Raw genomic sequence first — 12,095 nt, 5'->3', positions numbered from 1 at the left:
TCTTGCCACCCACAGGTGTCGGCCCAGCGATCCTTGGTGACCCTCCTCCCCCAAATTGGAACCCTCTCCCATCTGACACTTCCCTTCTCCATTCTCTGTTTGATTTTCCTCCTTAGCTTTTATCACTTTCGAACATTCAGTATATTTGTAAAATATATACATTGTTTCCAGCTTTACTGAAGGGTAAATGTGACGACTGGATATCCCTGCACCTCCCATGGTTACCCTTCAGCTTTTTCTACCTACTCACTCTGTCTGTCACCTCTCCCCACCATATGTACACACACGAGACCAGAAACCCCACAAAGACACAGATCGTGGGGCCCACTGTATCCCCAGCAGTTAGGGCAGCGCCTGCCACGTTGCGAGAGTCCAGTAAACATTGTTGAGTGAAATGATCATTAATATTGAGCAAATATCTATCTGCTAGGTGTTGTGCTGAGACTTTCCGCGCGTGTGGCAGGTGTAAAATGACCTCTGAAACTCTAGGCGCAAAGTTTTTGGCTTTTTTTTTTTTTTTTCTTTTCCCCCAGAATCAAATCAAGCATGGTGCACGCTCCCAAGCTCCAGGACCTGTGGGAACCCAGGCTCAGTTAAGCTTCAGAGCTTCTATGTCCCTTACGCCTGGAACTGGCTGAAGCCCCTGATGGAAGAGGGCTCTGGGGGGCCTATAGAGGGGATCCACAGGCAGGGAGCGCCCATCCTTTCGGGAATTCCACAGCACACTTGGTGTTCATGCTTCACGTGTCTTGTTCCCCGAGGCTCTGTCTCATTTTCTGGCCAGATCAGGCTGGCCCGTTTCCACGTGGGCAGCTCCCCTCCCTCTTGCCAAGCTTGTCACCTCCTTGGCCCTCAGATTCCACTTCTACTATGCCCAGTCCTCTTACAGGGTCCAGGCAACCATCCTCATCGCCGAGTTTCCAGCCAAATCTGAAGTTACCCTCTCTGCCCTCGGCGAGGTGGATGGACTGACACGCTGTTCTTCGGGCCGTCTGTTCCCACTATCTATCACTCTCTCCCTCAGTGTGTGATAAAAGCTGGGCCATGCAGAGCTGGACGCTGCAAACTCTGACCATAATCGTGATGATGCTAATGACAGCTACCTTTCACTTATTCATTCAACCAACATTTCCGAGCACCCATTACCTGTTAGGCAAAGCAAATTATATGGAATTTAGAAAGGGATTGGTGCTTTGAAGAAAAATAAAGCCTAGAAAGAGAATGGGGAGTGGAGTTACCTTGTCAAACGAAGTGGGCAGGAAAGGCCTGACATTTGGGCAAAGATTTGAAGGAGGTGAGAGTGAAGCAGTACCCCCGGGCAAAGGGCTGCCAGGCAGAGAACTGCAAGTGTCACTGTCACATTGGAGAGAGGGCAAGGCCAGGGAGGCCGGAGAAGAGTGAGGCAGAGAGGGCGCCAGGAGGTATGGCCCGGGCAGGGCTCCTGGTCTTCCAGGTGCTGCTCACTTGGCCCATTTCATCTTGTCTAACACTTACGACACCCCTGGGATTTGTACCTCTTTTTACGGGTGAGGAAACTGAGCCTCAGAACCCCCAAATGACGTGCCTAAGACCACACAACTGCTTAGGGACAAGGCTGGAGTTCCAGTGCCGATCTGTAGCCACCGAGTTCAGGAACCTTCTGTGCCACAGTCAACACCGCATAGTGTTTTGTTTCTGGCCCTTCCTGTGACCTCTGGCCCCCCCTCCTGTCCAAGCCCCTCTCAGCAAGGGTGGGGCCGGGCCCCCTCTTACTCAACAATCGCTCATTCTTCTCCAGGCCCCCCTCTGGTCCTCCAGAACCCCAACACTCAGAACTTTGCTACAAAGGCTGCTGTGGCCTCAGCGTGTCCAAGAAGGTACTTCCCGGCTGCCGTGGGTCCTGCTTTGATCACCGACGGAAGCCAGGCCTGCCCTTTGGACCACGACTCCCCATCTCGGGCGCCCCAGAGTTGTCTGTCCTGACCCAGCTCGGCCCCCACGGGCCTGAGAGTAACCGGGCTTCCGGCAGGTACGAGCTGGAGTGAAAACTGATGTTAAAGGGCCCTGGCGGGCCACCGTCCTTCTGCCAGGTGTCAGCTCATTCCTGACACTGTCCACCCCGGAGACAGCGTCAGATCCCACAGGTTAAAGGCTCAGCCCAAGTCTGCCCCCCATGTCAGATGCCACTTGTGAAGTCCAGGCTGTCGCCTGTATCTGGGGAGCCAGTGGGCTCAGTGGCTGGCACGGCACTGGGCTTCCTGCTGCTCCTAGGGGGGCCCTGCTCTCTGAGCTACCCCTGCGCCCTTTACAAGGGCCCTGAGCTTAACCTGCCGCTTTGCCTCTCCTCCGGGGGCCGCTGCTGAGCTGTGGGCACTGCTAGGGGGACAGTGGGCCGTGCTCAGGCCTCGTTCTCCATACACGGACTGGCGGGCGGGCGGGGACGAAGGGGAGGGAGTGATGACGTGGGCCGCCAGCCACCTGGGCTGATAAGGGCTCCTGTACCTCCTCCTGGCCCTGCAGCATGACAGCCATGGGGCTGCTCTGGATATCGCTGCTGCTGCTGGTGGCCTCGTGTGTGTCCGCTGTCCGGGGCTCGCCAGGGGACGGCGAGAAGGAGGACGTGAGCATCGATATGTCCCCGCCGTTGCACATCATGGAGGAACGCAACTTGATGGTGCTGACACCCGCTGGCCTGACCCAGATGCTAAACCAGACCCGCTTCCTCGTGGTGCTTTTCCGTGAGTGCCCCCCAGGCCCGGGGGTGGGGGGTGGGAGGGGTGAGACCGTCCTCCTTGCTCCTGGGGCCAGAGGAGTTTTATATGTTACCGAACACACGAGAACACAAATTGTTAGTGTTTTTTAAAAGAATGCATATTTAATTAACATCACCAATTTCCAGGTGGGAATACTGAGGCCCGGGGAGGTGAAACGGTGTTCAAGATGCTACGATGCCCCTTTAGTCTTGATTTGTATGTGGCTTCTCTGTACCACCGAGGGTTTACAAGGAGCCAGGCTGTATCCTTCAGGGTCTGTACCACTCTGTACCTCAGTCTTCTCCTCTGTAAAATGGGCGTGAACGTAATGGCCACACTGACTTGTTGTGAAGACTAAATGGGATATGTGAAGCTGCTGGAACACAACCAGACAGCAATACGTGATGGCAGTTACGGGCCAGCTCTCGAGAAAAGATTTTTAGACCATCATTTTTGTCATGTGAGTTGCGTGGCTACTTTTATTCTTTGGGGGTGCTGTACTTGGCATCAGCAGACATTTGGGGGAGAGAACAGGCTTCTTTATCCGAAGGCACTGGCACACAGCTGTGCTGGGCTCCCTCACTTACTAATGGGGTGAGTTGGGCAAGTGACTTGATCCCTCTGAGCCTCTGTTTACTTGGCTGTGAAATGGGGAATTTAATAGCGTCATATAACTCCTGGGGTGCTGAGCATAAGTGCCTGCTACATACTAAAAGCTTAAGAATATACGGGATGCCGCTCTCTGTATCGTCTGTACAAAAGGGTTAATAATTTCTCCATTGCAGGTTGTCGGGGTGCTGAAAATGGGTTCAGATAGGCAGTCATTAGCTCGGGTTGATCAGCCATTGGGCACAGCTGTTGCTATTGTATTCTGATGCACGCAGGCTGCAGGCCCTGGGGGGGCTGGGGGGCAGAACAAAAGGGGCCTTGCTTTCTGCTCTCCGAGAGGTTACAGTTCACAAGGTGTGAGCTCTTCAGAGTGTTAGTCAAGCCATCAGAATAGTCTAGACTCTTGGGTGCCCCCAGGGGAGTGACAGGTTGGGGATGTCCTCGGACACGGCTCTCCCACCTGCAACCAGTTGAGCAGCTTCCCTCAGTGCAGCTCCTGCATCCCTGGGGCTTGACGATGCAAATGCATCTCGAGGCCTGGATTTGGCTCCAAGTGAGAGACATCCAGTGCTGACCGAGTGGCCGACCTTTAGCCAGAGCAGGAGAGTGAACGGAAGTCCTTGGAACCTACGAGTGCTGGCACCTATCTTCATGAGAGACCCCAGGCCACGCCCTGGTAGAGAGTCCCGCTCAACCTGAGTCGTCCGCACACTTTGGTCCTTAAGTGCCACCCGGGTTTGCTGTGAAGGACGTGGGTTTGGGCGCCAGGCAAGCCTGATGTGGTGTGAACTAAACGTGCGGCACGGGTACATCCCTGTGTGTCACCTTCTTCCTCTGTACAGTGGGAATAATGAAGGTGGTAGAGTCGTCACAGGGATTTGCCGAGTGTCTTTGAAAGCCTGTGTCATGCAGGAGACCCTGCTCACAGCGCCATTTGTCATGCAGGGGATCCTGCCGACTACGCCAAGTGTTGTGTGGGGTGTCAGGCGGGGTCTCTGGTCCCACTCCCCACACAAGAACGCAGGACATGGTGAGGCCGAAAAGGAGCACCCACGGAGCCATAGGTAGGGGAGTCAGACCACTATACTCTCACTGGCGGCTGGGTTGGAGACACAGGAAACAGGAGCAACACAATTCTCAACCCTCACTGCGCCGCTTGCAGACTCAGCCACCATCTCCTTGCTAGCCCCCCATTTTCTGCTAGCGTAGCCACGGCAGTTATATTAGTGGCCAATGGCTCACTGGTTACAGCTGACGGCCAACTAGCCACAGCTGATGGCCATTTGATCACAGTTGATGGCCATTTACTACCTGAGCCAGCACCTTTCTATGTGAGGCCGAGAGCCTGGAAACTGCTTTCGGGGCTCTGTCCCCACAGCCTGGAAGGTGCTCGCAAAGCACGAGCTCCCCACCCCACCCCCCCGCCCTTGGCACCTAAACAGACGCGGTCATCAGCTTCCTAGGACGGGGCCCAGGTAATCGAGAATCTGCTAATAATGGCTTAGGTTTAAGAGTTTACCTCCTATACTCCGTGGGCCACCGATGGGCGGTCAGTGAGCAGCATAGCAGCTCCCACGGTGTCAAGGACCCAGGCTCCGTCTCCGGCTCCATCATCCTTGACATTCTGCAGCTCTGGGTCCCAAGATGGCAGCAGTGTCTCCTGCACCACTGCACATCCTAGCTGGGAAAAATAGGGTGACAGGCAAGTAGCCAAGGGACAAAACGCATGCCGGCCACGTCATGGCCCATTAGAAAAGAGCTTTTCCAGGAGCACCACTGGTGACTCTGCTTCTATCATCTCATTGGCGCGAGCTGTTCCTCACTGGTCAGCACAGGTCAGTGTTTTCGGTTCCCAACCTCTGCGGTTGAGAGAGCAAGAGGAAAAGCAAGAGGAAAAGTGGTCTGTGAGTGGCTGACTCACCATATCTGCCCCAAGATCCAAGGCTGTGGGCTACCTGGAATGCATCAACTGTCTTATCAGTACTTTGCCTTTTGTGGGCTCAGTGAATTAACGCTGGATGAAGTCCTTTAAAGAGCTGGATTCTAACACTGATCGCCTGTCTGCACACTCACACTCCTCCTTTGTTCTGACTCTGACTAGATATTTTAAAGATCACTGTGCTAGCAGGGAAAGCTAGCCTTTCTGAGCCCCCAAACCTAGGTTCTAATTTCTGAGTCCTGGACCCTCAGTGGAGGTGTTGAAGGATTTAGGGCCACACACTTTGTACGACCCGACACATATCTCAACACACATTTACCCTTCCGAAAACGGCACAGTAGGTGGAAGACTGGGGGTCCTGCCCCCTCTACATGAAAATGCAAGACGCTCACTGCCTGCTCTGTTTTAATCAGGGCAGAGGGGCAAGTTCATGACTCTTCGGGGCTCTAACTGACTTCTTGTAACTTACAGATTGACACTGAACCTGGGGCTACAGAGAGAGCCTATCAATTTGACATTCTTTAGTTACTTTTGATAACCAGCAATTTGAATACTTTAAAGCTTTCCCACCAGCCAGTATTTCAAAGCAGCGAACACCAGCTGAGATTTTGTTATCTGAAAGACACACTCAAACTCATTACATCTGAAGATTTGATTCCTTTCAATACAGTTCAAATCAAAGTGAATCTCAAACACTGGCAGGCCTTCTAAAGGGAACTTTGGAGAAACTAATCACTCTGCAAACACACTTTAAAAGCTTTTTTTCCCGGGGCTAAATGGGGTCTTTACGAAAAGGATTTTCCCAATGTTGTCCCCAGGGAAATACCACCCCGGGACCTCTCAGCCCCTTAGCTGCTGCCCCGTTTCTCATCTCTCGGGTTAGGGGGTCTTTCCTTGCCCTGCACACCTCACATGCCACGCGTCCAAAACAGACCTCCGCTTCTCACGTCCTGCCTTAACTGACAGCACGGCTACCCACTCAGTGTCAAGGACAGAAACCTCAAGGTCATTTGCTTCCTGTTGATACCACCTGCTAAAGCCCACGCAGTGTCCTGTTCTTCCTGTCCTCTCTGCCACGGCCTCGGCCCTGGCGTCACCTTTGCCCACCTGAATCACTGCAGCACCTTCCTAGGTGGTCTCCCTTCTCCCTCAGGGTTCTGTGTCTGCAATGGGCCCAGAGATATTTTTTTTTCTCTAAAAAGCAAAGCTGATTGGGTCACTCCCTGATTTAAAAACCCCAAAGACTCTAAGACTGGTGCTCCATCCATCTGACAGAGCTATGCTGATAACGGGGGTATTTACTTATTTATTTATCTATTTCTGTGTACATCATTCATTCATTAAATATTGATTGAATATCTATTACGTGACAAATATATTTTAGGCGCTGAGTGGTGAACAAAACAGACGGAAGTTCGTGCTTTATGGAACTTACATCCTGGAGAGGGGACACTCAAGATAAATAGATAAATAAGTGGAAAATATAGCGCGTCTTATGGAGAAAACCAGCGAAGGGCCATAGGGGTGCAGGAGTGGGTGAGGTGGGGTTGCAATCTTGAATAGGGTGGCCAGGGAAGGCCTTCCTAGGAAGGTGACAAGGCAGCAAAGACCTGCAGGCAGTAAGGCAGATATCTGGGAGGAGAGCATTTCAGGCAGCAGGAACAGCAAGTGCAAAGGCCCTGAGGCGCGAGAGTGGCAGGGTGGCTGAAATTGGGTTGCTGAAGAGAGTAGTGAGAAATAAGTCGAGAAGGAAGAACAGCAGACCCTTCCAGGCCTTGCAGGCCATTACGACGGTCAGAGACATGTGTTGGCTGGTCCCCCGAGGTCCTGGAGGGGGCTGACCAGCATCCTGATGTCACCATCACTGGCGAGCGCCTCTGGATATTGTAAATAGCCCTACGGAACCGGAGAGGGTTATTCTCAGAATACTCGATCTAGCGCTTGGCCGAAAGGAGGCTTTCTCATCCTCAGCAATACTGACCTTTTGGCTGGATGATTCTTTGTTGTGTGTATTGGTGGGTGTGTGTTGGTGTGTGGGTGTGTGTTGGGGGCCGTCCTGGGCACCCTGGGATGTTTAGCAGCATCCCGGCCCCTTCCCAGTAGATGCCAACAGCACTCCAGTTGTGACAACTAGAAATGTCTCCAGACGTGGCCACGTGTCCCCGTTGAGAACCGGAGTCTAAAGACAAGCAGACCTCAGCTCCCTGTACTGGGAGGAATCTCCACACCTGCATGCACACCTCCCCCTCCCGCCAGCCCCTCCCCTGACTCACATTGGCTGCTCAGAAAAGGGAACTACTTTTCCAGTGATAAAAGGTTATCTTCTAAAGACCCAGGCAAACATTGATCCTAGGCCCATTAGCCATTACCGTGTCTACACACCAGACAGAGCACAGCCTGTTCTAACATGACCCTGGGTCCCATTTGCGTCACCCCCAAGCCCCCAGACGAACTGCACAACAGGCCTCGGCCTCGGGTTGGGTGACTTGGTGCTGGTCGCCCTGCTCTTCCTTTCCCCAGGAGCCTGAAGACCCGCTGAGGGTCCTGACATCTCCATAGGGCCACCCCCCCTTCCCAGAGACAGTCCCGTCGGAGCGGGACCCAGGACTGCCACCTGTGCCATCGTAATGGCGCATGTTTACGGGCACTCCTGTGCCAGAGCTTTGGACACCGGTCTCACCGTGTAGGACCGTCCTAAGGGGTAGGATCTATTGCTATCTCCATCATCCTGATGGAGAAACTGAGGCACAGGCCACAAGTGCTGCAAATCGCCATCACTGTTTTACGAGACCCCCTAAGGAATTCACATTCATTGAGTGCCCAGGACGTGCCAGACAGTGAGCTCGTGTGGCTCAGGAAGGCTGTGCCCAGATAAGCTCTTGGACTCCTAGCAAAGGGCTGTGCTGGGCACTGCTCTGCCCAAGTAGCGTCTCACGGCCTGACCAAACTGGCATTTCAGTCTGGGTAGGGAAGGGCGTCGGCATCCAGACCGAGCAGTGTATGTATTCATTTCACCTTTACAAACGCAGAATTCAGGTTCCAGAGCTGTGGAGCTGAACCAATTTGTAAATTTTAGGAAGGCTCCTTGGTTCCCGGGAGCCACGCTCCTCTGAGCTCCTGGCCGGCTTTTTCCCAGCCTGCAGGAGCTCAGGGCCTGGCCAGCCACCTGGAGGGAGCAGTGCGGACTGTCACTGTGTTACTGGAGAGAGAGGACCCTTCTCCGCACGGTGCCCGGGCTGCGTTCCCACAGTGGGGTCCAACCCGGTGGGGTCGGGCAGCGTTTCTAAATAAAAACCGGGACTCCTAGCCCCTGCGTTGCCATCATGTGGGCCCTTCTCGGCGCAGTGTCCAGGTTCTTGGTGTCTCCAGCAAAGAATTGAACGAGACACAGAGGAAAAGTCGTGAAAGAGCAGTTTATCAGAAGAGCTAGTTCACTCCAAAGAGGTAGGAGCAGGCCTGAGCAGAAGGCAGTGGCTCAAAAGGCTCAAAAGGCGCTGACTGGGGAGGACTTGGAGTTTTTATCCCTTTTTATCCCTTGTTTTCCTCTAGAATGGGCTGGTCCTCTCCTGCGTAGGACCACTTGATTGACAGCTGTGATTGACAGGGTATTACCTCGTCTTTTTAGACTGCGCATGTTCCTTCCCAGAATTCAGCCTGTTATAATGATATTAATGAACTTCCGGGCATATGCATAATATTATAATGATGGTATAATGAGGCCCCGGTGAAATGAAGGTCGCTGTGGCCTTTCCTGCCCAGGTGTGAGTGACTGGTCTAATCTAGTTGGGTATTTTGTACCTATTTGTTTCCTCATAGGGGTAAATAATTATAACGAACAGGGGGAGTTTGGGACAGAGAGGGGTGGTCTTCTGGGCGGTCGCCTTCTGTGGGTTGTGTTGGGCGTGCAGGAATGCAGAGACCCCATGCGTGTCTCTAGCTGCCTGCCTTGTTTTCCCCCTGAGAGACGTGATCCCTGTAAAATCTCTGTGGGAAGTTGAGGGACAGGAGGTCTTTTCTTCTGTATCTGCTTCCTGCTGGGCAGGAGCGTGGAGCTGTCCAGACCTAGTGGGGATTCGTGGAACTCTTGCCCTGTCTGATCTTAGATGAGAGGAGTGGTCTCGAGATCCGCCTGGAAGACTGTGTTGGCTTCTTTGGTCGGGACTGGAGATCTTGCTGGGATATCCTCTGTATCCCCAAGGCCCCAGAATGAGGAAAAATAGATTTTGATTAATAAATTTCTTAAAAAGCAGAGCTCAAAGCTTTTGATGCGGGGTGGCTACGTGAGGGAAATCCATCCGCTCTACGGAGCCTGTGGCCATTCAACTGGTCACTCAGGTGGCACTGATTGTCCAGGAGCTGGGCCCAGAGTGGGTTGGAAAGAACATTAGGCTTCAGTGATTTACAATTAACAAGTATAAGTCACAAGTTTCGGGGTAATTATCTAAAGCAGGGGGTAAAAACACTTGTTGTGATTCAGGCTAAATAATAAAGCAGCAGGGGGGTAGGAGCTAAGAAACTGGGGAGAAGACAACTTAAAAAAAGGAAACTTAAAATCCCTGTAGGAAAGGGGGAGGGGCTACTCGCGTGGCCCGTATCAACTGCATGTGGCCAGTGTCCCCGGGCTGGAGGGGGTCCCCCATCCCCTGGGGAGACCAGGGCAGAGAGAGGGCTCCCCTCTCCCCAAGGCACCTGTTTGCCTACCAGGGCTGCCTGCTGAGCACTCCAGGACAGTAACCTTGGGCTCCTGGGGGAGGAGGACCCCCTGGAAAGCCCCTGTCCCTCCCTGACTGCCGTCTGTCCCCACCGTTTCTTTAAAGATGCATCTTAGTGGGTGTGTTTCTAATGGCGGGTCGTTTGTTCCCTGACACTTGCCACATAATGCTGAGTCCCCAAGGGTTTGGCTGAGAGTCCTTCCTGAAACCCTCTACCTCTCCCCGCCCCCCAAGAAAAGTGCCACCAACCCCTGAAACCTCAGATTTGCCTAGTGCTGGAACTTCTCCTTTTGTTTGTTTGTATTGTGTGTTGGCTGTCTCCACAGTGGAAACCGTGGAAAAACACTTGGGAACACACAGTGAGGTGATCTGAGCTGAGTGAGGGCAAGACCAAAACACAATTTTTTCAGAGGACAGAAACCAGAAAACGGACGAGACCTAGCTCTAGAGGTTCTCTCTGCTCTGATGGGAACCTCCCTGAGTGGGGAGGTGGGAAACGCACCCCGATATGCCCCTCTGGGAGAAAGGAGCATTTTCAGACCAGCTCACCTGTAAGGTCAGCTGGAGCCTGGACACTGGAGCTGAACCACAGCCCAGCTCCCGGGCAGTGAGGCCTCCGGGGTCTGTCTCCTGGCCTGTAGCAGCCTCTGCCTGGGACGGGGCAGAACCCGAGGGATCACGCATGTACTTAGCCAGTACCTCCCATCGTACCTGCTCAGTAAATGTCATCGTCTTCATTCTCCTCCTGGTTGCTCACATCAGAATCTCCGTCACCTTCACTTCCTCTTTCGTCCACACTCCACCTCCGGTCTATCCGTAAACCCAGTGCTGCTCCTGTGGCTCCGGGCTCTGAGCACGTGTCACCTGCCCCATCGCGGCTGCCCCAGTTCAAGCTGTTGCCATCTCTCTCCTGCATTATGACCAGGGCCTCCAGCTGGTCCTCCTGGACACCCCCCTTTTTCCCTTTGGTCTAATCTCTATACAACATTTAGAACAATCCAGTTAAAAAGTAAGCCAGATCACATCTAATTCTGCCCCAAACCTTCCACCACCCTCAGCAGAAAGGCCAAATTCTATTCAGTGGCCTGCTAGGCCCTACCCCAGGGCCTTTGCACTTCCCGTTCCTCTGCCTGGAGCGTTCTCCCTCCAGACATCCACGGAGTTTGCGCCTTCGCTTCCTTCGGTCTTTACTAACGCGTCCCTCCTCGGGGAGGTCTCCTTCAGCCTCCCTGCTCAGATTCAACCCCCAGCACTCCCAAGATCCAGCTCTGCTGCTTCTTTCTCCACAGCACTTAGCAGCGTCCTTATTTTGTTTTCTGCCTTCCCCAGCGAGAGCAGGGATGTTTATCTGTACCTAGAACAATGCCTGGCACAGGGCAGATGCTAACAGAGATTTGTCAAATGAGTGGACGGGTAGATGGACGGATGGATGGACAGACGGATAGATGGATGAATCCCTATTACAATTAGTATCCTGTCCCATCCATCCAGCTCTCAGATCACAGCCTCCCAGCTGTCACGACCTTTCTCACTTCCATGTTGGGCACTCGGGAGGGCTGGGCTGTGTGTGGAATCTCTGCAAGCGCCACCATGTGGGCAGTCATTCCATGTGTTTCTCTTGCTCTGAGCTTCTTCCCATAGAAACTCAGATCTGGACGCTATGTCAATCAGCAGCGCTGAGCCAGGCAGGGCTGAATCCCAAAGAAGCCAGGGGGAAGGCCTGCCCGCAGGCCAGGGCAGCTGCTGGTGGTGGGTGAGGTTATTGAAGGCAATGATAGTGACCGTGGCAAAGCATCGATCCAGGAGGGAGAGAACAGCCCCACTTCCTGTCCACTGACTAGGCCTTTAATGAAAACAATCCCTCACTTTCAGGTTCCGTCCCAGGAGCAGGTACGCCAGCGGTCCTAGGCCCGGCTGTCTGCCTTTTGCTTTACAAAAGCCCTCTCTGTTGCACTTGGAACTTGCCCACGGCAGTGGAGGTATTTGCACTTTCTCCACATGCTCTAGACGGACAAGGGGGCTTAGACTGGAAAAGAGGTTTGGCTGGAAAGGGAGTGAGTGACCCGTGCCCTGTCTCGGCCTTACCTGCCACAGACATCCAGG

At 53.4% G+C, this 12,095-nt stretch overlaps 1 protein-coding gene across 1 annotated transcript in view; it reads left to right on the top strand.

The window, feature by feature from the left end:
- PDILT (protein disulfide isomerase like, testis expressed) overlaps positions 1-12,095 on the top strand; it is a 33,696-nt gene that overhangs the window by 1,880 nt on the left and 19,721 nt on the right. Inside the window, exons 2-3 of the mRNA XM_033101072.1 lie at positions 1,778-2,008; positions 2,500-2,717. Coding sequence (XP_032956963.1) covers positions 1,778-2,008; positions 2,500-2,717 — 449 coding nt within the window. The remainder of the gene's footprint in view (positions 1-1,777; positions 2,009-2,499; positions 2,718-12,095) is intronic.

This window comes from Rhinolophus ferrumequinum, assembly GCF_004115265.2.
Source record: "Rhinolophus ferrumequinum isolate MPI-CBG mRhiFer1 chromosome 15 unlocalized genomic scaffold, mRhiFer1_v1.p scaffold_54_arrow_ctg1_1, whole genome shotgun sequence".
In the NCBI taxonomy this organism is placed as follows: Eukaryota; Metazoa; Chordata; class Mammalia; order Chiroptera; family Rhinolophidae; genus Rhinolophus; species Rhinolophus ferrumequinum.
The sequence above is the reverse complement of the archived record's forward strand: the minus strand, read 5'-3'. Positions and strand labels throughout refer to the sequence as shown.